Genomic DNA, 26,981 nt, shown 5'->3' with positions numbered 1-26,981 from the left:
ACAGGATGGAAGTCCTGACAGGGCAGAGTTCATAAGTGTACTACACAAGTGTCCTATTCTGGGCTTTTGCACACAGAAGAATGGCTGCAGTTTGATGGGAAACCCAATGGAAGCTTCTGAGCTTTTGGGTATTAACACGGTTTAACGATCACTGAAGTGTTCACAAATAGCAGAGTGAGAATCAGAATTTGTGGCGGGATGATCATTTTTTAGACCCACTCTTATAGGGTAACATCGGACCATGTTTCATATGACAGAGGATATCCTTAGAATTTGTAAGCATCTGCTTACGAACAGTAACCTAGGAGTATAATTTGGACAACCAGTATGTTTTGTGTTACTCCTTGCTACTTACTACATATATTCCACTATTATTGATTTAACCAAGTAACAACTCTGACTGGAAGTTACATCTTTATTGCAAATGTAATAGTTATGTTATACAGTATATATAATATCAACCTTCACGCCACCTGCATTGAGCTAGACCAAGCAACCACATTGTGACAAAGAAACTTTGGAGACCACCTTTCCATTGAGTCCAAGTACCCATTATCCTGGTCAGTATGGGGCACATGCACAGTATTCACCTATAATACAGATAGATGGTTCCTACAACTTTATGGGTCTGAGAAAAGTCTCACAATACCAAATGGTACACCAGAACTACTGGATATGCTGGATAGACCATTAGCCATTGTCTTTAAGAAATTATGCTGCAAAAATTATATTTTGACCATAGAACTCATTCTTCATCAGCGTTACTACGCACTTCTTGGTATGATATATTCAGATTCCTTTCTGCCTGCCTCAATAAAAGAGCACATCTATATTAATGCATGAATGAAAAAGACCACAATGAAAGACTGAGGCACCGATTGATTAGGGTAATTTTACACTTTTGAGTAAGTTTACACTTTTGAGTAAGTTTTTCTACTTTTTGGTATTCACAAACAGCTCTTTTGTAGAAACGTATACTTTTGCAATATTTTACACTTTTGTAGTAAGTCCAGTACTACACATGGTCAGCCATTGGTACCGCAATACCTTTCCAAAGAAAATAAAGGAGGTACAAATATAAATAAATATTAGTTAGTGTTTAAAAATGTATAAAAATAGTATATATTTATTATATGCTACTGCAACACCCTCACATGAAAACAATGAAATTTAGGGACTTGAGCTTTAAAAGATTTCTGTTCCATTCTCTGAATAACAGGAAATTGTATTGGAAGGTTGATTGCAGCTTTCTTGGAGGATGACTGAAACACAAAATTATGAATGTTGTGTTTATAGTAATTTAACGTCTGAGATTTGTTAGCATTGTATTCATGGTGTTCAACAACATACCAGGTCTTTATAAACAATTGTGATGGATTTTGCAAAAAATCTATGTACAGGATTACAAGTTTTTCATGCATTTTTATAATACTATTGTTCTTCCTTGTGTCCAAAGTGTTCTCCACATTATGTTACAGTTCACATCTTTTATTATCAAAGGTAGAGATGCAAATTTTTGCTATTCACTATTGGCTTCCTGTGCTGCACTGTTGGTCGACTCAGTAGAGCTGGCAGCCTCCGATACATTAGAAGAACAGCTGTCATAGGCTCTTAAACTGGCGCTTGCGTCCCTGATGATAATTTCCTGTGCACTTCTGAAGGTTAAAGGGATATACCCATCACTGTCTGCAGTGAGGACGATCCAAGAAGAACCTAAAACAGAAAAACAGGGGAAAGATAAGCTTTACAATATTGTCAATGTTATTAGTCCAGTTATTCGAGACACCATCACTTCCATTAGTAAACAATTTGGCTGCTTCATACAAAGCCTGACATAACATACGCATCCCTTGTAAACACATTAGGAGAGTGGAAATAATTAGGGATGTCATTGCATCACGGTTTGCGGTATATTGACGATCGCCCTGGGCTAAGAAGAGCAGAGCAACTCTTCCTAGAAGTCTCTTCCTTGACTTCCCTGTCCAGGACTTCAACTTCCTTTGAAGACTTGTGACCTGAAAGACATTTGGCAGACAGGCTTCCATCTCAATGTTTTCAGATTGTGGAGCCAACTGAGGGTCTGCTACCAGAAAAATGCCACTACACCCACCTAAGCTGGATGAACACAATGCTGGTAGGAGCAGGTAAACCGCCAGTTTGTAGAGGCTCCCCCATTCCACCAAACTCCGCCAAATTCTAGTTGACTATCTTAAGAGAATAATTTCTTTCACAACTTCCTTTCAACTTTAGCAAAATTCATATACCAAAATGAGTAAACTTTTCGACTTGGAGACACATTTTATAGTTTTTTAGGTCTAGCCTAGCATTGCAGCGCATGCGCAGCTTGCTCTGCGAGGCATGATGTAGTAGGGTATGTTGTAGAAGTGTTGTGGAAGCCTTGCCCACTCTCCGCCCACATTTGTAATTGGCTGGTGTTAATGTCCTTTGTAAACGCTGGCTTCCCATTCATTATGAGGCTTGTTAGTCCCGCCTCGGTAACACCCTGTCTCCATTTGTTACTGCCCAGTTCATTTGTTGCTGCCCATAAGGACTGGACCTTTTACTGCGCTCCTAGCACGGCATGCTTTATCTAGTAGGTGAGCACTATTTACTTTATTGACAATGGTGGCTGTCCTACTGCAGGCACGATGTGCTTTGGTGCCTTCTTTACTCCCCCCCTCCTTCCCGTTGTTCGTGCCTTCACCCCCCTCCCGTTCCGTGCCTTCAAATTACCCGCCCGCCGTCCCTCCCGTTGTTGTCGTCATGCCTACTGTGCCTTCGCACTCACGTTGTCCGTGCTCCCCCCCATTGTCCGTGAGCACTACCAATTGCAAAGCAATAGGTCACATGTAAATGCAAGTCCTATTGCATTGCAAATGCTTGTGTACTTATTGTTTACAATTATGTGTTTCTTACTCTTTCGGTCTGACTGCGGTCAGACCTTTCTTCCAGTTACCACTCCCTGTCGCTCCAGTCTTCTCTTTCATGTCTCTCTGACCTCTGTCATTATTTGCATAGATTTATCCTTTTGAGTCTATTTTTAAATTTTTCCATCCCGGGACCACACTGGCTTTGCAGGAATTTTATTTTACGTCCACGAGGCAGCGAGCACCTTGAAGAGGGGAGAGACGCCGAGTGACGCGCAGGGAAGGCTGCTCTGAGACATCACGGTTTCCTCCTTGTTCTTCTGCGTTAATGTTTAGTGCATTTAGCTGTGTTATTGTACCTAGAAAATCCACAAGAATTTACCCATTGCATTCGCATTCCCCACTTCTGACTGACGCAGCAAAATTGATCTCTACAGATTTTCCAGAAAAAGCGCAGGATCACAGGTGCGTGCGTCTCGCTGCTCTCAAACTAATTGACACTACGCGTGCGCTGCGTGCGCTCCCAGCCAGGGCACTGTGATAATTGCAGTTTGTAGTCGTTTCAGTAACTTACAAGCAAGAAAGCGCCCCACCGGCGGATTCAACTGTTTGCATTCCTGGACGTGTGCTTCACGGTGGCAAGAAGTAACAGGTATGTGCATGTCAATTCCAGCACTCAGAAGAGTCATCACTCCCGGAAGAGCTTTCCAGCGAAAGTTACTATTCCATTCCGATGAATGCAGTTCAAGATAGTTTCAGTAACTAACAATCAGGGCTATAAGTAGGCTGGGTCCTGCCGGTGCTCAGCACCGGTAATTCTAAAAAGCAGGTGCTGAGATGGGTCCACTTTTGCCCTCATCCTTAGGGTGAAAAATAATCTTCCCTCTGGAGTGGGACCACCCTTCACTGCCTTTGATGTAATGTCAAAGAGACTCGTTATAGTTCTTTCACTGTCTCATCATTTCACAACTGAAACATTTTCAATATTATATACAACAAGGCCATAGTTGTTCCTGTTTTAGCTTATGCAGCTAACAACCATTGACAACGCCATCAGCCCTGGCTTGTTGTAGGTGTAATGTTACTTGTTGTATTATATATCCGGGTGCACTGACAGAAACAGCATAATACCAGTTAGGCAGCATACTATGCAAGCACAGATTTTTAGTTTATGTGTTTTTAAGCCAGGCCCTTCATTACATCGGCCGCGCCCCTCTGACAGCCTCCAGTATTTTTTTTACCCCACTTAAAGCCCCGCTCACAAGTAAGGGTGTGTCACCATCAGCTGGTCAGCCTTTGCTGGTAGATCTGTGGGCCTTCCTGGCCCTGTCAATCTGGTAATTCTCTTCTCTTCTCGACACACAGTAGCTGTTCGGATTTGGGGTGCTCAGGGGCACCCCAAGCCTTGTCAGCAATATCACTCCAGGAAAAGCTTGAACAATACATACCCCATTGCATTGTGATAATTGCAGTTCATATTATTATCATTAATTATCACACTAATAACCATTTTTGTAGCACTTACTAATAGGTGTTTATTACTACCCAAAGTAACCCTTTTTTAGCAACCTTAAAATAAGAACATTCTGAAGAAGAAACAGTGAGGATCTAAATATAAGCCTTGTTTGTACGAAGGTCCTTGCTGCATGGTCTTAACTCACTGAACTATATTACAAGGGTGTTAACTTTTGACCTGCAGGTAAAAAAAGGTGCTGTGCAACAAAAACAGCAGTCAGCTGAGCTACTACATAAAAAACAAATCTGGTATTTGCATGGTGCCTGCTGTGCTTTCCAGCACACACAATGATCCTCTATACAATTTTATGGTGAGTTGAACCTTTGAGAAGAATTTACACAGCTTACCTACTTAAGGGAATGGCCCCGGCTTTCTCACATTTATTGAATGCGCAGCCGCAAAAAGTGAGCAATTCTCTGCACTAGTGGGTGCTTCTATCAAACATGGACACCAGATTTGTTTTCCAAGAAAAATACTTTGAATAACTTTATTGAGCACCATTCTCTCTCTCTCTCTCTCTCTCTCTCTGTCTCTCTCTCTCTCTCTCTCCCCCCACCTCTCCCCCCCACTGGATGAGAAATGCTGACACAGTCTTACTGGTGATATTGCTGGTGGTGGCTCAGACTTTCAACATTTTATTATATGTGATTGAAAAGGAGTGGCGGATGGAGTAAACACGCTGTCGAAGTGATATCAGAAAGAATAAGGTATCTACTGGGCTGACATTTTTATTCCCCCTTCCCTTCCCAGCGACTCTCTGGAACTGCATACCTCTTTTCTTGTGAGTGTCCCCTGTCTAATAAAAACACACATCATGATCCCACATGAGTTAATTCAGCTAATAATTTATATTATTACATGCCTCATATACGTACTATACTAATGTCAAATGTATTCTTGTATTTGCAAGTGCTGAATATGAATAAATAAATAATAGAAAGAATGGTAACAGGCTTTGAAGATACGTTACAAACTGCAAGATTGTCTTTTTGAATAAAATTATGACCATGGTTTTTTAAAAAGTTTTATATAGCGTAAATTAGACCCGAGACATTGGGTTTCAGAGCGCTTTACATGAGCATCAGTTTTGTTACAGGAGAACACATTCATTTTTTTTTTGTTAGGCACAGAGAGATTAAGTGATTTGCCCAGAATCACAGGATGTTGAGCATGGATATATGACGGTACCACGCGTACTTTTACAACGCGTACCGTTACAACGCTACTTTTACCACGCAAGTCGTTACAACGACTTGCGTGGAGGGGCGCTGGATAGTAAATTTTTAAATTTACTATTCCAACTCCAGTCCCCGTGGACTCTAGGGAAAGGAGTTGGATAGTAAATTAATCTATTTACTATCCTGGAGCGCCCCCCATCGCAAGTCGTGGTAACGACTTGCGTGGTAAAAGTAGCGTGGTAACGGTACCGCGTTGTAAAAAATGCGTGGTTACCGTTGTATACCGTTGAGCATCGTTGCCAAGACCCGAACCCGGTTCTCCAGCTTCGAGGTCGACCGCTCTAACCGTAAGGCTACATTCTCTCCCCAATTGACCTTTGACAAGAAATGGGACTTATTACAAACGAAGTATGTTTTCTGTGCTTATACCAAAATAACTTGTACCGATGGTCACCTAGGAGCACAATATAGATGAAAACATTCTGTTTTCCTGCTTTTGGAATTCGAACGCAGTGTGCAATAAATTGCAACCATGAGTGTGAATTGCAAGCACTTACATAGCCTTGCAACTCATTTGTTGGCTTTTGATACAAATACAGCTGTACCCATGTATACATGTAAACCCAGGTGCTCCGGCGCTGGCTGCAAACATCGCTACTCAAAGAGCATATTACATTTTCCATTGGACTTTCCTTCTCTTTCGCTCAAGGTCAACTCAATAGGGATCAGTACATTTTGTAACGAGATCCCTTATTATTTACACATGCAAATAGGCAATTCAGTTGTGGAGCAAAGGTTGAAGACTGTGAAAGCAATAGTAAATGTTCTTTTGTTCTGTCCAGGGCATATTGACACTATCCTGAACAGTGCATCCCACAGCAACGGCCATTAGATTTTACAGCCCCGCTCCGCCCCCACTGTGAAAGATCAAAGGATAAGCAAATCACCCTGCAGCCACACCCCTGCCCTAATGACTTCCAGAGATGCACGCCCTGTGACCTGGTGACAAGAGCTGCTGTTCTGGTGCTCTTCTGCCAGCTCAGCCCAGGCCAGAGGTCTTCAAACTGGGGGGCGGGCCCTATGGAGGCCTCAAGTGATACAGCGGGGACACCAGGCTCTGGTAAAAATAAGCATTATGCGGAAACAGTGCTTTGTTTTAAGCTGACAAAAATGAGCGGCAGGTAGCTGCTGTGTAATGGGCAATCGCTAACTTCTTTTGTCATTTATATCCTAGCTGGGAGTATGTGTCAAAAGGAAAGAGACTCCATATATTCTCTAAACGCCTCCCACCCCATTTCTCATAATTACATTGTGGATACTTTCACATGTTAGTAAGGTCTGTTTGACCAGAATAGTATGTTTTGCAATCATCTATTCAACTGCATTTTTAAACATGCATTTGCAATGCAATAGGTGTAGCATTTTCGAAACATCGACCTATTGATATTGTACATGACAATGCCATTTATTATTGCAGGTTTTTTTAACACATAAAAATAAAAGGCATTGTCATTTACAATGCCAATAGCTCAAAATCTCGCGAATGCGAGACCTATTGCTTTGCAAATGCTTGTTTTCCCTTACATGTGGTATTCATCTTTACAAAATATTACATCACTTTGATTACATCTGTTTTGGTAATTGGGCGAAAATATCTTTAATAGATGTAATGTCCAGTGGGCGGTTGTCAATAAACATAAAATCATCAGCAAGTATCAAAAAATAAATGACTAGTGAATGCAATCTAAGGTGTAAAAGTAAAGACCTGACCAAGGTAGCTGTGGAAGGCCACAAGTTACAAAGAAATTAAAAGTGGAACTAACACACATCCTTGCTTCGAGATGTTTGCTGTGTTTTTTGTTAGCTAGGCAATGCATTGTTTTCTTCCAGATGAACATGTAGCCAAGCTTTAGTATGACCTATGATCATTTTTGGAAGAAGAACTGTGGTACTCCAAGACAGTTTAACTTCCTGACCAAGATTTGATGATCAACATTGTCAAACGTTCATACGTGCAGGCTATAGCATTTGCCCTTTTACTGCAACATATTTCTGGGTGGAGTATTTCTTAAATCTAATCTTACAATTATGTTCAAAGGCATTCGGTAAACAGATTTCTAGAGGTGTCAAGCCTCTAAGAATTAAGAAAATATCAGCATGATTAAACAGAATTACTTTCCAAGGAGTTGGATTATATTTTACCATCAGATGCATGTTTTAAATAGTGGAAAGTGGATGAAGGCTGAGCACCATGCTTTACTTGTGCTCTTGTGCATTTGCCTTCCAAAATTAGATTGTTAACCAGCAAAAGCTAATTTCCCTGAAAATCATGCGGAATAAAACCATGATTAATCGAGTCTGCTGCAACAAAGTAAAACTGGCTTCTTTGAACACTTATTATGAGTGACTCTAACCACGAATTTCCAAAAACCCATGATTTTTTTTAATGAAGTGTTACCTCATTCAGACTAGTGCATTGCCTATATTTCCTTACATTTGTATTACAAGCCCTTTATTGTTTATGAATTATAGATAGTCGCCATGAAGATTTCTTGTGGCCTCTTTTGTAAATATTTTGTAGTCTAACAAATTACATTTCTTTATCTTTAATAATTATTCATAGCAAGGTATTTAAAGACCAGGCAAAGAAGGGGTCTGGCTAATGCTCCCCCCCCTCGTAAAATTAAACACCAATTTTCTTGTCAGAAATTACATGTATGTTGTAAATAGCTGCATCTAAAATTGCACTTACTGAAATTTAGTTTAAAATTTCCTCTGACAGAAATTGTTTTTATAAGTTTCAGATCCACAGTCTCCTTTATCTAACTATCTTCTTTCTGATATGAAAATTAAACTTGTATAATTGAAGACAGGTATCATTATCGAAACCTACCTTGCTTTACAGCTGTAAGCAAACAGGATTTTAAATAGATACTTACAAATATATATTCTAACATTGAATAACAATTACTACCAAACCTAATAGGTCTCCTTGGTATATTTCCAATGATCTTGTCTATTCAAAAAAGCAAAGCATAGTTTGATTGTCCAGTCTATTAACAATAAGCTACCTCATATGTTACATATTATTTTTACTAGAATTGGTTAATGTATTTGCCAGCATTCTGCCTGTTCAAGATCCCCAACATTCGCAAGTGTCTTGTTGTACAGCATTTTAGGACCCTAGTGTAATTTTCCCGATTCATGCCCTTATATAGGTATAGAGAACCTTGTCCTTATATAGGCATAGAAATCATAACCATATTTAGACATAGCCCATGCAGTCCAAATACGGCATGGCTACTTCCACTAGTTCCGAAAATCCACAACGATTTCTTGGAAAACTCGGCTTCAGCAGTTAGGGACTTCCCCTTGCTTGAATATTGATTTGTCCAAGAACTCATGGAGTTTTTAAAGAGCTGAGACTCTTTGATGACGTTATTATGTCCACCTTTACATCAAACTCTGCACCTTCAAGGTATAAATATGCCCACACTTGCCCAAGCAAACAAGCAGTGGTTTGGAGTAGTTCGACTATCTACTTGCCCGAAGTATCTCGCTACAGCACGTGCCGAAGGAAGCCGACCCTCCAGCAGACGCACTGAGAGAGACGCTGTCTTTTCTCTTGCCGAGAAATCCAGCTCCAGTGTTTTCAAGCTCCCCTTGCGGGGTGTTGGGAAATCGAGTCTTGAGACAGACCTCCTTCATTCTAAACTAAGGTACGGAGCTGATTAGACCCTAAGAGAAATCTTGGATAGTTTCTTGGAAAAAAGAATACTAAACTTATGCTACACCACACTTACTTCTTCCCTCGTACTAGACTTAGGTTAGGTACATCGGGGTAGGCGTATTTTAAAAGTACCAGTTGAGTACTTTTAGTCTTTATTTATTTATTTATGTATTTTATGGCTTAGAAACCACACCAAGCTTTTACAGTACTATTTTAAAATACTCTTCCTGCTGTACACATTATACTTTACAGCCAGCATTACGATTGTAGCAGTTAATTTCTTCTGCATGAGAAAGAAGACTGTTCAATAAATACTTTTATTGAAAACGCCCGTCTCTCTATTTCTCTGCACCTCTGGTGAAACGAAGCATGCACTGGGACAGGAACAGACTAATTTGCATATAGCCAGGTTCTGAGCTGGGATGGTGCAATTAGCTAAAAAACAGGTGATGGATTAAAACCATGATCTCTTGACTTGGTAAGAGTATTCTGCATCATTCAGAAACTCTGTCCATCACCACCCCCTTTTTCCAGAAACGAAGCATGCACAAATGACTGAGTAAAATATCTATCAATTGTTTCCACGACTCTGAAGATACGTTTTATCTTAGGGAAACAATGTTGTCATGTTTATAGGTTGTCAGAAACGAAATCCCTTCTTGTGAATTCAAGAAAGTTTCTAGTGACCTCTGAGCTAGCTGGCACTTACAATTAAGTTTAATATATTCGATAGAGACCTAGTAGACATAAATCCTATGTCACATCTATAGGACCTATTATTCCAATGCGCAGAGCCTATTGGGAATATAGGAACTACACTACAGTCTGAGTAGAAATCCTGTTTTGGAAATCTCATACATATAGCTATTTTATATAAACAACTTCAAATCCCTCATAATTTAATTATGGGGTTTATCTTGGTCAAAGCCTGGAGGTACAAATATACTAAATAACATCACCTGCTGAAGTCAGTTTTAAATAAGCACATCACAGCAACACTGTCGAACAGGTAGTCAATGTTCAACATATATTGCTGCTTAATAGTAAATGAAATAATGATACAATTTAAAATATAAGAAATTGGCAACCAGATTTTTTGTAAACAAATTATATGACCTTTTATGAGGACTATTTCAGTCACCTGTTTTTCCCCACGTTACTGTGGAACAATTATTGGTAAAGTATGCACAGTTTTACCTCACTCATTAAGAGGTCCTTGGATTTGGACCAGTTATGTCTACCCCCTGTTAACTACTTATACCTGAGTTAATTGGACAACTGGGAAGTGTGGCATTTAATCCCTGAGGAAAACCTGCAGACTGAAGAATTACTGTGGAAATTGGTAGCTCTGGATTTAATTCCCCCTGTAATTCCTTATTCTGCCCTGAAATCTCACCCGGACAATCTCCACGTGACGGTAAACAAATCTGTGATGTTCCTTTGTATCTCATAATTTTGCTACTACCCGCCACATCGGGGATATCACTAAGGCCATGGAAGATGCAAACTGGGTAACTGAACACAACCACGCTCAAGGAAAATCATCAGCTAAGGTGCTATAATTATTTGTGGTGCCACAATAATGGGCTTCACATATCTCATTCTGATACTAGTTGAAAAAAAGTATATAATGACCACTTACTGGGACTATACACAGTCCTATACTGGACATTACGAGAGTGAATAAGCAGATTTGACTTTAGACACTGGTTTCAGTTTTGAAGATTTCACTGAATCAAATGTGTCTGACTCCAACAAAATGTTAGTATATCTATTGTTGTTGATCGGATAGTGTCATTGGATCGGAATTCATTTAGCAAGCATTAATAGTCGCAAAGATAATACCTGCCATTGTAACATTCCTAATAATAGTACGAGTCTTTGAAAAACATACCAATGCATATCACTAGAATTTATTGGTCTCTGGCTTGGGATGCAGTGTAATACAGCCAAAATTCTTGATAATTTTAAATGCAATTTTTGGAAGACCAAAGATAAAGGGTCATAATAAACAAAACATTGAAAACGTTTCCAAACACCATCAGGCACTATTATAAATTAACAATCCTACATGTATTTTCAAGATTTTAGAATTCCTTGAAGACCTTCTTTTTGTATCTTTTGTACCATTTTTTCCATATGAGATGGTACAAATGGTACAAAAGGTAGTCGGCCAACTCGGCGATGCTGCGAGCGCAAGGTAAATAGTGTTATTTATTTATTTACTTACTTTACTCCTGGACGTCGTATGTCCGACTCCACTACCCCCCACCGTGACCCTCCCCCGCCCCACAGCACTCCCACTGCAAGCCGCCACTGGCCTCACGTTTGACCTTCAACCCCGCATAAATGCCGCTCCACAATAAGGAACTGAGGCACCATACTGGCCTCTGCAACCTCTCCTCCGTGCATCAGGAAGGAACGGACAAACTACCTCCCCTGCCCAGCAGTAAGAAACCTATGTCTCACATACCCTGCAACAGTAAGGAACTGATACCACACCGGCCTCCGCAAAGCTTCACCTCCCCTGTGGTTTGTATGGCCTTTGTTTTGCATGATGCTTTCAAGATACTGTACTGGGTACTGCCCAGCTCCATAAGCCTCCCTCACTCCATCGAGGTTAGATTGACTTTGTGGAGTCGTCGACGTTGACCTTGACCAAATAGCCCCAGTTGGAGCTCTTTTTGATTTCTAAAAGCTATACTTGATTAAAACAAATTAAAGTGATATCTTGATTTGTGTATGTTGATTTTTGTTGTTTTTCTTGTTTCATTTAGATACATATTGGCTATTGTTCTAAACTGCTGTGGATTCGTTTTGTAGTATTTCACAAAATTATTTTTATTGATGCCCTAACCAGGGTATTTCTGTAACATTACAGCACAGCAGCAGTACGGAAGCAGCATTTAAACAATCTATAAACCTTGTTACAACCATTTAGATTATCATACGAGGTTTCTTTCCCCCAAAGGAATACAGACCCTTCAGTTCCTTGCCCTGGGAAGGGTATCAAGCCCAGGCAGCGTGCATATGTCTCCTCTAAAAGAGTTCCATTTACCCCATAACTGCACCCATTTCTTCGGGCAGCCACAGTTTACTGTCTTTTCGGATATACACCAGTCCATATCCTCCATCCATGCCCGGAGTGTAGGTGTGTCGAGAGATCCCCATGATTTTGCTATATTCCGTTTTGCTATTGTCATTCCCAATGTGGCCTGGATTTATAGCCCCATACGTTAAGTAGACACTAGTTAGGTTCTGACTCCAATCTCAACCCCAGTATCTCTCCCACACAACGTATGACGGATCCCCAATATTCCTTTATGTACATACAATCCCAAATTATGTGGTAAAAAGTTGCCTCTTGCCCACAGTGTCTCCTACAAGTAGGATCTGCCCTCATTCTAATGTTATCAAGGGTGTGACCTGAGAAGTATATTCTGTGGAATATCTTGAGTTGTATTAATTGGAGCCTAGAAGAAATAGCCATCTCCTGAGGTGAGGCCAATGCCTCCTGCCACTCCTCATCATCTAGTTCCCCAATATTTAGCGTCCAGTGCTCTCAGGGTTGAGAGAACGGGTCTAGGGAGTTATTAATCAGTTTTTATAGGTCAGGGAGAGCGCCTTGCGGTCCATAGATTCAGTCAGAAGTCTGTCATCTAGTGTAGAGGCCTCTGGGAGTTCACCCTCCCCAGGACTACTGCCTGGAAAGCATGCCTAATTTATTTGTATCGGAACAGTTCTGTAACCGCTAGCTCATATTCTCTCTGTAGTCTAGCAAAGGGAACTGCCCCTCCCTGTACCCACAGGTCTCCCAACCGGGAGATACCAATGAGATCCCATCTGCCAAATTCCTTGGTGTTCCTAATGCTTTACAATTGCTCAGTATCTGTCAGGTGCACGGAGGGGAGCGAGCCGGCCGCCCGTTGTATCACTATTCACGAGACGGCCGCTAGCAGAACTAAAATCCCCAAGCCCGCCGCCGGAAGGACTACCAATCCCAGAGGGCCTAGCGCGGAGCATGCGCAGGCCCCTGAACACACAAAAGGAAGTCGGCAGCAGCAACCGGCGTCGGAACTTAAGAGTCCGTACAAGTCTGTATTTGCGGTGTTCTACAGGTGAGACGATTGTTCTCAGGGATTCCTTCTGGGGGATTTGAATCAAGGATTCGGAATCTGGCAGTAAGGTGAGCGGCTGCTCCCTTGCGGTGGGCGGTAGGGGTTCACTCGAGATTGTGCCAGTCGTGGCATTAGAGTGAAGGACGCCCACCGTATTTACTTTGGAATTACCTAGTACTATCCTTGCCCACGCGGTCAGTTCTGGGGTGGGAGGATCGAGTGGCATTGTCGGCCACTGCTTAGCACTGTGCCCTCCGTTGGAGAGTTGCCGGGACCGGCATTCATGCGGAGGACGTTGAGTCCAGGAAAGCTTGTCCAGGTAATGCTAGACTATCCTTAGGATGGAACTCGAGTGGCATTGTCGGCCACTTCTTAGCACAGTGTACCCCGTTGGAGAGTTGCCGAGACCGGCACTCATGCGGAGGACGGTGTGGTTGGTCTATCGTTCAGCATTGTCGGCTAAAAGAGGTTCCGTCGTGTTTAGCAGCCTGGGGAGTGGTATCGTTAAATCTATAATATTTCTTGGATTACGTAGGGTGATGTTAACCCGGTAACAGCTTTTCCTTTGAACTGCCATACTTTGACAATACCTATTCTTTGTGGTGCCATCAATAAATTCTTGATTGCAATTGATAAGGGGTCTCTGGTACTTTCGCATGTCTATATGAACTGTGTTTCGCACCGTTGGATTCCCGTGACCGTTCCCCGATCCTGAGGTCTGTCAGGGATTACAGTGTCCCACAGCGGGTGGCGTGTGTGATCCTATTTGTCCATCCCAGGCTTTTATTTACCGCATGACATAGTTGAAAAGTATGTTTGGTGGGGCGAGTGAGTGGTATTCCCTCTGGTGCAGTGTAGAGTGCCCTTTCGTATCTCACACCAGTTTGTCCATTCTGTATGCTGGTTCATCATAGGTTCGTTTATGCATTGATTGATCACCATTAGTTGTGATGCCCAGTAATACTTCTGTATATCTGGGAGTACTATGCCCCCATCATACCATCCGTTTGCCAATTTCTGTGTTGCTATACAAGGGGGCTTACCGTCACATAATAATGTTCTCTGCTCACACACTATGCCCTTGAAATAGGAGGCAGAAACTGGGCTTGGTGTGTTCTGCAGTATGTATAAAAATCTAGGGAGGGCCATCATCTTAAACAGGGCTGCGCCTCCAAGCAAAGATAAAGGAAAGGATCTCCAGTATTGCACCTCTCCCTTTAAATGTTGTAGTGGGGGTGAAAAATTTCTGTCATAGAATAAGAACCGGGTTAGTGGTAATATATATGCCTAGGTATTGGAACCCCTCGCATGCCTTGGGCAACGAGGGAAGTGTGCCTTTCAGTATATATTTAATTGACTTTGCCCTGTTTATCGTGTAGCCTGAGTATTTCCCAAAGTTCGTAAATATGTTCAAGACTCTGTTAAATGAGAATTTGGGAGATACTAGGTATAAAAGTATGTCGTCTGCGTAAAGGGAAATACGGTCTTCCCACTCTTCCATCCAGCACAGGCCTCTTATGAATGGGTCGTCACAAATCCAGGTCGCCAGTGGTTCGAGTACCAGGGCGAAGATTAGGGGACACAGGGGGCAACCCTGTGTCTTACCTCTCCCCAGCAGGAAGGTTGAGGAGGTTTTATTATTAACTACCACCTCTGCTAATGGGTCGCTGTATAGGAGTTTCACCCAAGCCAAAAAGTTAGGTCCGAATCCCATCCTCTCCAGCACTGCAAATAAATAATGTCATTCAATTTTATCAAATGCCATTTTGGCATTCAGTGACATCACCACTGCATCTTTTCTTAGTGTGTCTATCCACCCCAGAACTCCATGTAGTCTACCAGATGCTGTGCATCTCCCTGGCATGAAGTCGGAGTGGCCAGGGTGTTTGAGTTTCCGGATAATCTGTATTAGGCGTGAAGCCAGTAATTTGGCCTGGATTTTGGCCTCTGCGTTAAGTAGGGAGATGTGATGATAGGAAGAGCAGTTTTCTCGTGGCTTACCTTCTTTATGGATGAATACAATTGTTGCCAGTCATTGGTCTGCAGGGAATTTACCCACCTTCTGACTCTCTATGTACATGTTTTTAAGCTGGGGGAGATCTTATTAGTCTCCACCGTGAAGAGGTAAATTGGGAGGCTGTTGGGACCCATCACCTTCCCGGGTTTAAGTCTGCATATAGCTTGGGCCAGTTCGTCTTCTGTTATGTCAGACTCTAGTAGTGCTACGTCTTCTGAGTTCAGGGTGGGGAGGGGCATACCTGCTAATACTTCTCTAGATACTTCCTTAGTAGAAGCATTATTTGAGGAGAAGATCTGTTTGTAGTAGGTGGCAAACTCGTCTGCTTTCTATTGTGGGTCTTGCAGGGCACCCCTTCCCTCGTCAAGAGATTAGTTACTAACCTACTTGTTCATTCTCGTTTATTGAGCCAGGCGAGTAGTTTCCCGCCTTTTCTCCTGCCTCATAGATTTCAGTTTTGTACGGCTCTGTCTGTTGCCTTAATGGCATCAGTGACATGGTCTTTGTATTCCTTCTTTTTAATATTAGGCATATGTTTAACCGTCCCCAAGGCTTCACCAGTCAATTTTCCCTCTAGTTGCTAAATTTCAGTTTCTAATATATCTATTACCACTTGGTTTTCCTTCTTAACCCCGGCTATCAAGGAAATGGCTTGTACCCTCACTATTGTCTTAAAGGTTTCCCAAAAGATCAGCGCTGAATCCACCAATCCTTTGTTTTTTGGAAGTAGTGTTCTATTCCCTTCATTATACCTTCCCTCACTTGTGGTAATTTTAGATACCAGGCGTTGATTGGTGCCATCTTTCCATATTGCTGTTAGGCCTGGACAGAGGTGGCACAGTTCACTCCGTGTAATTCTGTGAAATTCTGCGAGTAGGCAGAGTTACCTGCTCCTCCTCTCACTGTGTTTGTACTCGGCCATGTGAAGCCCCTGCACTTATCCCTCGCTCCTGAGATGTATGCTCTGTCAGAGCTGAAGGGCGTGGAGCTCTGCATGTCACGTTCATCCCCTTTGTAATCACTCTCTAGGCCAAAGCTCCAGCAAAGACTTGTGCGGGTGCAATGTTTCAGTTACTAATTAATGAAAAAAAAATGTGCGACTGTGCACAGGCTATTGATTCCAATTTAGTTCTGGTGTAGCGTGCCGCAGAGGTATCACCTCGTACTCCTTGAGGTGTTCAAGTCAAATAATCACCACTGCGTCCCTGCGAATTGAGGGACGACCCTCTGGGCGCAGCTTGAAGTAGAAATCGCTTATGCGATATTTTCAATCTGGTAAATATAATCCAATCATTGTATTCAATCAATAATCATCATCCAATTTGGGTTATAACTGGTATATTTATTCCATCTTCTATAGTTTCAAATTGTCATGTTGTACATCGCATTCAATTTATATCCAGTATTTCATATTCTCGCAAGGTCCCAATGCATTTCATGCCATCAGGCACTTCATCAGGGGAATCTGTAAATTAATGTATATGATGAGGACCCACATTCTAGAATCACGTATAACAAAATACTATAACATCCTGTTTAAACAATAGTGAGAATCTACCTCTCAAACATGTCTCTAATGATTTATAATTACAAAGTACAATGCGTATTGAATAAAGCATTAGTGTGACATTAAACTGTTGTACAAATTTGCAGCAAGTGAGCAGCAACGTCGTAAATGAAAATGATAATGGCTGTTCAAAAATCGTAAAAATTGTATAATCTAAATTCATTCACTATGAGTATGATTACGGGGTTATGACCAATGAAGTTCATCGGGAAAACAGTGTTTCCACAAGACGAGTACATAATAGGTTAGTGGCGCATAATTTTAAACTAAAGACGCTAGTGACGAAATGAACTCGGCTACCATATAGGTTCAGAGTGTCAAATAAGTGCCAGAGCTTAAAACTAAGTCTAAAAATGGGCTCACTCTTACCGGTTAAACCGCAGTATGACTGCGTTTGGTGCGGAATGCTCTCTCGAACGCCGAAGCATTATGCTCTCTTTCCACCATTAAAGCCGGTGTTCCAAGTTTAGAAATAAACGATGTCGCGCTGAACGCTATGAAAACGTTCAATAGTCTGGCGGCGATATTGAAATATAAAATGTGTATGGAAAGAGTATGTGCCACTATTCACTAAGTACACCACTTGATGGAAATCAGGTGTATAAAATCTTGAATAATGTATGTGTATGAACTTTAGGTGATATCATAGGTTATACTTCATTCAACTAAAAAAATAATACAAAATGACATTTATCAGCTAAACATCCCGTAATTGCTACTGTCAGATCGGTATCAAATCATTCATAATTATCACAGATAGCACGAGAATTCCGTGCGGTCATTAAGCCCATGGGGCTTCAAAGCATCTAATCTGAAAATCCATTCATTTTCTTTCTGCAATAGTCTTCGGTTAAGATCAATATATTCATCATTCTCAAGTGTGTCTAGAACTAGAAATTTCATTTGCGAAACATTATGTCTGCGTTCATTAAAGTGTAGAGCAACAGTTGACTTTTCATCATTCCTTCTAATACTGCTCTTGTGTTCAAAAAGTCTGGTTTTAATCTTTCTGATGGTTTTCCCAACGTACACAAGGCCACAGGGGCACTTCAATAAAAAAACTAAATTTTTAGAGTCACAAGTGGCTGTCACTTTCAGTTCTATGGCTCTTCCACTTCGTGGGTGATTTATTGTTGTTCCTTTAATAATGGCATTGCAATTGTTACAATATAAACAAGGCTGTGTTCCTTTGTTTTGTGTAGTGAGTTTTAAAATTTGTGGAGTTTTTAGTAGATCTAAAATGTTGCGGCTCCTAGCGAAAGCAAATCTGTGATTCTCTTCAAAAATACCTTTAAAGTCTGGCTCAGACGCCAGAATGTGCCAGTGTTTCAATATTGTTTTTTTAAACACATGACTTTTTGTCGAGTATTTTGAGACAACAACCATCCTTTTGGTATCCATTCTATGAACTGATTGTAAAAGATCACTCCGCGTTTTTGTAGAGCATTTGGCCTCAGCTTTTTGTAAAATTTCAGAGGGATATCCTCGTTCATGGAATCTTTCCAACATCATCTTTATTTGTCTGTCTGATTCTTCTGGATCTGAGACTATTCTTTTAGTTCTATATAGTTGCGAAATTGGTAAAAAAAAAATTCAAAGATGATTGGTGAAAGCTTTGATAGTGCAGGAGGTTATTGCGATCCGTAGCTTTCTTGTACAATGTAGTTATGATTTGATTACATTCAATCTTCAATAAGATATCCAGATAAGCTATTGTTGTTTTGTCAGTCTGATATGTGAATTGTATTCGATCATTAATATTGTTAAGATTATCCAGTTCCTGTATTAACACATCATGTGGGCCCTGCCATAGCACAAAAATGTCATCGATGAATCGTAGGTAAATACGTGCATATTTTTTCCACTGTTCTCCACTTAGAATGTGATTCATCTCAAAGTTGCTCATAAAAATATTTGCGTAGCTCGGAGCCATACAATTACCCATTGAGGTACCACTGAGTTGTAAATAATACTCTTTGTTCCATTTGTAATTAACAATTAGGGGGGCGTGGCTTGCGTGCCGGAAGTCGAGGACGGCTTTCCCGTGAGCTCCGCGGCGGACCGAATCCCTGAATGCCGTAGAACTGCTTCCACCACCTCTTCGAACATCTTGTGGATATGTAGGATATGTAGGAGGGGCGAAAGTTGTCCAGAACACGAAGAGACCGCTGTGACTTGCCGTTATGCCGCATTTCGACACTTATGGACGGCGGTAATATTTCTTCAGTTTTTTGACTCGGGCGGCCGCCATTTTGTGCCGCCGAGTCCGCCTTTTCTTTTTTGCTACGTTTTTACTCATCTACTGTGCTTTTCGCCGCTGCTGTACTAAATGCCTCCTCCTCTTGACAATCTGACAGTGCTGCCATTTAATGACTTTGGGGCATGTCCTTCGTTATTTCCTGCTGACTACATGCTGTTTTTCAAGATTATGCCTCTCTCCTCTTGCTTGTGTGAGGATTCACGGCCGCCATTTTAGGTTCCATGACTCGTGGTGTATCTTTGCCTCTCTCCTGCCTCTCCTGCTACAATTGTTCCTCGAAGTGCAGCATTCCACATTATTTTGCCATTGACTTACGCTGACTTTGATAATGATGCGTTTTTGGGATTTCTGCTCCATTTAACTCCGTGGTTGGCTATTTCTGCATGTTCTCTCAGTTTTAGCTTAATCGACGTTGACTCCAGTTCTTTGCGCACACGTAATTTACTTTCTGCTGCCCAACGTGCTAGTTTTGCATATACTTTTCGCTACTTGTCTTTTTGATACTGTGGAGTGCACGACAGCAGTATAAGTATTTACTGGTTATTTGTAGTGCGTGCCGCTATACCTGATATTGCCTTCTTTTGGGCACATCCATACGCTACCGTCATGGCGCATGACTCATCGACCCCAAAGCTATCTCATACAGGTACCAAGCCTAAAAGACTTAAAAATGACCCGCCTTCTCCCATTCAGTCTTCCTCAAACCCAGTTCTAGACTCCATTCTAGAGGAGGTTCGAGGTCTTCAGCCGTTCATGACTGCCACCAATGAAAAGCTTAAACAGATTGAGGAAAGATGGGTTATTATGGAGGGCAAAGTTCTGAATTCGGAGCAACGTGTAAGTGATATCCAGGATGCCTCTGCCAAAATACCTATGTTGGAGCAAGAGATCCACAAACTGAAACTCCATACTGAGGATCTTGAAAACCGTAATCGTAGGAACAATCTACGCGTTTATGGTATTCCGGAAAATGTGGAAGGTCCAGACGTGGTGGCTTTCATACGGAAATTTCTACAAGAACTTTTGGACCTCCAACCTGCGTCTCATCCCCTCAACATTCAGAGAGCCCATCGTCTAGGCCGTTTGAACTCCAATGCTACCAAGCCTCGTGGCATCATTATGTTGTTTCTTGAGTTCACAGAGTTGATGTCTGTCTTGAAGGATGCTAGGCTCAAAAGACGTCTTTAATGGTCTGGTCACAACATCTTTATTTCCCAGGATCTTTCACCGGCCACGAATGCCAGACGCAAGGAATTTTTGAATCTTCGTCCCCTAATGAGACAGTTGAATATTCAATATGGTATCCTTCATCCTTGTTTCTGCAAGATCACTCATAACATAATGGCCACACACGCTCATTTGATGATCCACAAACGCCCCACACGTATTTGCAAAGTGTCTCACCTTCCAATATGGACACTGCTAATTAATGGCTCTTATTCTTCTTGTTCTCCATTGTAGCTCTCCTTGGCTTCACTTTCGTTTCTTTTCCCTTTTGTCTTTTCTAGTGTTTCTTCGTGTCTGGTTCCTCACTGTAGCTCTTTTTGACTTCACTACGACTTCCTTTAATCTTTTCTTCTAGTCTTTGTTCCTTTCTTGAGGTCCCGCTCTAACATCCTTTTCTTTTTTCCTCTATATGTCCGTCTTTTGGTAGCTCGTGGGGTTGTGTCCCCTCTCTGGCGTCTCTTCGCTCCAGATGCCTTGGTTGTTCTCTTCTTCTCCGATCAGGCTTCTGTGCCTTGATCTGTCTACTCTTTCACTTCCTCTCGTTCTTTCTTTCCTTTCTTCATCTCCTCTCCTCTTTCCTTTTCTTTCTGAGCTTATTTATTTCTTCTCCTCCTTTCTCTGTTACTTATTTCCTAAGCAGTTTCTTCTTCTCTCTTTCTTCTGCATGATGTTTTTCTTCGTGATTACGAGTGTAGTTTGCATCAATACTCTGAATGTTTTGGGAGTTTCTTTCTCATGTAACTTATGCTTGTGTTGTCTCCCTTTTTGTAGCTCTCCCCGTGCGACGTGTTTACTCCATGTGTCGCCCATCCTTCCTTCCTCCCATCATGTGTAACTTTGTTTCGTGGAACGTACGAGGTCTTGGCCACCCTGTAAAGCGTCAAAAGGTATAGTCTCATTTGTCTAAACTTAATTCACAGGTTGTCTTCCTTCAAGAAACGCATTGCTCTGATGTTGAATCTCTTAAGCTGAAGAGACAGTGGGTGGGTCAAGTTGTGTTTTCTCCTGCTGTTCATAAAAAGGGGGGTTGCTATTTTATTTCATAAAGCTTTAAATGTTCAGATTGTTTCCTCTCAGAATGATGATGAAGGACGTTGGGCATTGGCTAAGGTTGTCATCCAAAATAAGACAATGGTTTTGCTAAACATTTATGGTCCGGTGCGTCCTGATCCCAAATTCTGGAAAGACATTAAGTTCCTGATTTCCTCCATTGATTGTCCTGACTTTGTCATCGCTGGGGACTTTAACCAATGGTTAGACCCTTTCTCGGACAGATTATTATCAAGTAAATTTCAACCTGATAAGTCTCATAAGAGTTTTCAATCTGCCATTGCCTCACGTCCTTAATATGACTCATGGAAAATGTGTAATCCTGATTTACTGGAATATACTTTTTTCTCTAATGTACACCACACCCGTTCGAGGATTGATTACATTATGGTTAGTAAATCGTTACTCCCTTCCATTCAAAAATCTGTAATAAGTTCCATATTTATTTCCGACCATGCTCCTGTTTACACTGCACTTGACCTTTCCCTTATTTCTTCTAAATTCAGTCGTTGGAAATTGAATTCCTTTCTTTTGTCTGATCCCATTTTTATGAAAGAAAGTATGGTGTTCTTTAACAAATTTTTCTCCTTTAATAATCCTTCTGACACCTCCATTCCTAATAATTGGGATTCTTTTAAAGCTTCCTTCCGGGCGTTTACTATATCTTATATTGCCAAGAAAAAGAAACTTAATTAAAAAAATTATGAGACCCAACTTCAGAAAATTAAACGGCTTAAACATTCATACTTTGCCTCCAAATCCTCCTCTGCACTTCACGACTTAATTATAGCCAAAACTGAGCTAAACAAAATTATCACTAATGAAGCTTGTAACACCCTTCTTAAAATTAAGTCCAAATTCCATGGTGGCCAGAACAAAGCGGGGAAAATGTTAGCGAATTATTTAAAAATTAAATTACAACGTAAAAATGTAGGACCTATTTTTAATGAATCTCTTAATAAACTTGTTTCGGCGGATGAGGACATTGCTGCAGCGTTTTATAATTATTACCAGTTCTGATACACTGACGACACGCACCTCTCTGATGAAAACTTAATGTCCTTTTTTGAAGACCTTCCCTCCCCCCCGTCCCTTCCGCATGATGTTGCTCTATTGGAAGGGGAAATTACTCTACAGGAAATAACTCGGGCCATTAATTCTCTCAAAAAATCAAAGGCACCTGGCCCGGATGGCCTTCCTGTTGAGTTTTACTCCTCTTTTCATACCTTTTTTGTACCAAAACTCCTGCAACTTTTTAATTCCTTTATTTCAGATGCGAAGGCCTCTGGGTCCTTTTTGGATGCATTCATTATCATCATCCCCAAACCCGACAAAGACCATACACAGTGTAAAAATTATCGCCCTATATCTCTAATCAATTATGATTGCAAAATTTTTGCTAAAATCCTGGCTTCGCGGCTTGACTCCATTATTCCCCATCTCATCAAAACAGACCAAGTGGGCTTTGTGAAGGGTAGACTTGCTTCAGACAATGCCCGCATGCTTTCCAACATCATTGCACACAGTAAACAGCTTAAAGTTCCATTGGCTGTTTTGTCCTTAGATGCTAAAAAAGCTTTCGATCGTATTAATTGGCAGTTTATGTTCCGTACCCTAAAATGGTTTGGTTTTGGTCCCTCTTTTATCTCATTGGTAAACTTCTTTATTCATCGCCCGAGCCAGTATTTTTGTTAATAACCAATTTTCCAAGTTTTTTTCTTTATCTAGAGGCACGCGACAGGATGCCCCTTCTCCCCCCTATTATTTATTCTGTGTCTTGACCCCTTTTTAGAACGTATTCGTTCCAATCCTAGGATTTCTGGTTTTAAACTCTCGTCTACTGAAACTAAATTGTCTGCTTATGCGGATGATGTGCTGGTATATATGTCTGACCCTGAATCCTCCCTTCCACATTTTTTGGATGAGGTTCAGTTGTATTCTTCTATATCGGGATATAAACTCAATCTATCCAAAACGGAAGTCCTACCCCTCAATTCGCTTTGCTATCAATTCATGTTTAATAATACTGACATTCCTTGGTGCCCCTCCAAAATTAAGTACCACGGTATATGGTTCGCTTCATCCTTAGTTGATACCCTTAAATTTACTTTTGACTCCCTTGTAAAGAAAGTCCAATCCCTCCTTCAAATTTGTTCCCCCTTATTTCATTCCTGGTGGGGCAGATTGGATACGATTAAAATTATGATTACTCCCCATGTTCTTTATATTGTTTCCATGCTCCCTTTTAAAATTCCCAATTCCTACTTTTCCCGCATAAACTCAGCTTGTTCTAAATTCTTATGGAATGATAAACATCCTCGAATACCATGCATAAATTGATTCGCCCTAAAAATGAAGGTGGCGTCCGATTTCCTAATTTTAAATTATACCACTCCGCCTTTCTGATTAAACAATCCTTTTCCTTGGCCTATGACTTCACAGATAATCCTGTGCCTAAATGGGTTCTCCTAGAACGCTCCCTCCTGAAAGATTTTTCATTTCAGCATATTGTTTTTATGTCAAATTGTTCTTTTTTAACTAAGTACCCTATTTTAAAATACTCCTAAACAGTGTTACACAATGTTTTCTATGCTACCCTTTCTCCTCTGCATTGTTTTTTATTATCTGTCGTGTGGTACAACAAATTCCTTAGGTACAAAGGCAAATCCTTTTATTTTAAAAACACTGGAAAGAAAATAATATTTTGTTTGTTCACCAGTTTTTTGATGATGGCTTTATCATATCGTTTCCGGGAAATGCAAAATATATTTCACTTGCCTTCATCATATGTAAATGAATATACCATTATAACGTCTGCCATTCAGTCACATTTAGCTTCCTTCTCCTTACCTGATGTTTTGCCTTCTTTCGTTCCCACTTCTCCACTGTACCCTTTATTTTCTACTCAACAACCTAAGGCTGCACTTGTTTATACAATGTTGTTATCACCTGTTATTGATCGTTCTAAATCACTTATTGAGACTGCTTGGGAAACTGACCTTGATGTTTCCCTCCCCGTTTCGTTGTGGGATTGTCTTTGGTCCAAACTGTTCAAAGTATCTGTTGCTGCTCGCATTACCCAGTCTTTATTGTTCATATATCATAGAGTCATTATTACCCCAGTTAGTATCCACAAGTTTTCCCAAACTTCCTGTTCGCTATGTTGGTCATGCTCTAAAGAAACTGGGACACTTAAGCATCAAATATACGAATGTTCCCCTGTTTTATCATTTTGGAAGGAAGTTTGGAATATTTGTATGCGAATATTTAGTTGCTCTGTCCCATTATCTCTCAAAAATGTTTTTTTAGGATCTTTGGCAACTGATATTGATATTGTCGCTTCTTCTGCAAGATTTTGGACCTTTTTATTTCTCTTGCATTTAAAGTTATTTTATCGTATTGGAAAGATAACTCTAAGATTTCTGTTCATACTTGGTGGAATTTTGTTTGTGATGAACACAGGATTGCTATTGCTTCATCCTCTTCTGTTCCCATAAAAATCAAATCCGATCTTCTCTGGCTTCCCTTTACCACTTATCTTTCCTCCAAATCTCCTTCTTGATTGATTTCTATTATTCCCACTTGTTCATTTTAGTCTTCTCTTTTTTCTCCCCTCCCTCTTTCTTTTCTTTCTTTCCTTTACTCTTTTCTCTTTTCTTTTCCCCCTGTATCTACCTATTCCCTTTCTTTTACCCCTTTCACTATTGATTTATTTCCTGTTGCATATGTTTTGTACACCATATTACTAATACTTTTTTCTAATATTTATGACATATGTATTGCTTCCCTTTTGTATTTCAAAACGTTAATAAAAATTTCTTAAACAAAAAAAAAAGTAATTAACAATTATTCCCCTTCCTTAAGCGCAGCACACTTAAGTAACTTCCACCTCCTTGAATTTGCTCCCTCCGTGGGCATCAGCAATATCACCACTAGGTTCATGTTAACAGAACACAACTGCTCTAAAATCTGATTAAACACTACTTATTGTATTTGCTGTAAGCAGATTTCTGTTGAGTGTCTGGGTTCAGGCGCCAGAGGTTTTTGTCCCTGGTTGTTCGCGAGGTTCCAGCCCAATCGGAATTGCAAGTGCAGCCAGGATCCAAATGATTGTCAACCTAGGAATTCCTATAGAGGAATGTTGATGTCTTGAGAGACAGAGCACCTTATGATTATGAGTTACAATTGTTTGAAGATAAATTGGTTATGATTACATTAATATCTGGTTGCATGGATTGATGATTAATGAGGCATCCAGTACTTTTTAGACTTGATAATGTAATATTGATGTGTTTTTATTTATGGATGTTTTTACATTGTTCATATGACTGCATAAAAATGGAACACTGGTGATGTCATTGTATTACAGCTACATTACTGCATATTGACTCATAGCAATCTAATCATTTTTCTGTATCAGTCAATTTTTGATGTGCCCTGATTACGCAGGTCTGACATGTGAAGATGAAAGTTACCTTGTGCATACTGGTCGACAAGCAGACACGGTTCTAGATAAATGTATTTTAATACTCTATATATAATGGCGTTTTAATGATTATCAAAAATATTTTATGTTTTTACGTATTTATTACTGTGCACTTTAATGGTCATATGACCAACTAAAGTTAAACTGAAACACAACTTCTCATTTTAATAATCTATTATTATTCATGCATCTAATGTATGGCTCGATATACCTTCTTGCCCGGTTACCGGCTCATGCTCTACCATGTTCCCGTGCTGTGTCAGCTCCTGGTGCCATGCCTCCTCCTGCTCCCTGGTACCTCCCAGGCCAGAGTTTGTCTGGAAGGAAGAGACCTGGCTTCAGGGAGTTGTGAGCTGTCTTCCTACTCCCGCCTGCAGGAGAACTGCCGGTAAGGTGCGGGACTCGTGCGGGGCTGCCTAGTGTACATCTCGGGACTGGGCGACACCTGTGGGACCCATGGGGAACCCCTTGTGTAGAGGGGCTGGAAGGAAAGTTTTCAGGCCCAAGCATCGTGGAGCCATTGGCATCTATGTCTGCACTTCCGCCTAACCCGTCTGTTGCAGTGACAGACACGCGTACCATAATCTGTGCCACCTGAAGGCAGAGAACCCATGGGTGCAGCTCACTGCAGGACCCCAGGCCTGCCACATACAGAAGGAGCCATGAAATAATACATACAGGTATGGTCCAGGAAATGTCAGCAGTGCCGAAAAGGGTCTAGCACGTGCCGAGGCCAGAGGGGTATTCAGCTGTGTTTACTTCCGCCTTACTGGGCTGAGTAATTCTGTTTTCCCGCCATACAGAGGGGGAGGGGGCATGTCTAACCTATTCTTCACCCATTACAACCTGTCAAGGCAACACATGTTATGTTATGTTATGTTATGTTATGTTATGTTATGTTATGTTATGTTATGTTATGTTATGAAGAAGTCCGGTAACGGACGAAACGCGTTGGCTATTTGGCT

At 41.0% G+C, this 26,981-nt stretch overlaps 1 protein-coding gene across 1 annotated transcript in view; it reads right to left on the bottom strand.

The window, feature by feature from the left end:
• Window positions 1-308: 308 nt before the first annotated feature.
• The window catches only part of LOC144761326 (WD repeat and coiled-coil-containing protein-like), a 157,572-nt gene continuing 130,899 nt past the window's right edge, over window positions 309-26,981 (bottom strand). The window contains exon 3 of the mRNA XM_078646767.1: window positions 309-1,713. Within this exon, the coding sequence (XP_078502893.1) occupies window positions 1,520-1,713 (194 nt within the window). The 3' untranslated portion in view covers window positions 309-1,519. The remainder of the gene's footprint in view (window positions 1,714-26,981) is intronic.

Source organism: Lissotriton helveticus, chromosome 6 (assembly GCF_964261635.1).
Source record: "Lissotriton helveticus chromosome 6, aLisHel1.1, whole genome shotgun sequence".
Lineage (NCBI taxonomy): Eukaryota > Metazoa > Chordata > Amphibia > Caudata > Salamandridae > Lissotriton > Lissotriton helveticus.
The sequence above is the reverse complement of the archived record's forward strand: the minus strand, read 5'-3'. Positions and strand labels throughout refer to the sequence as shown.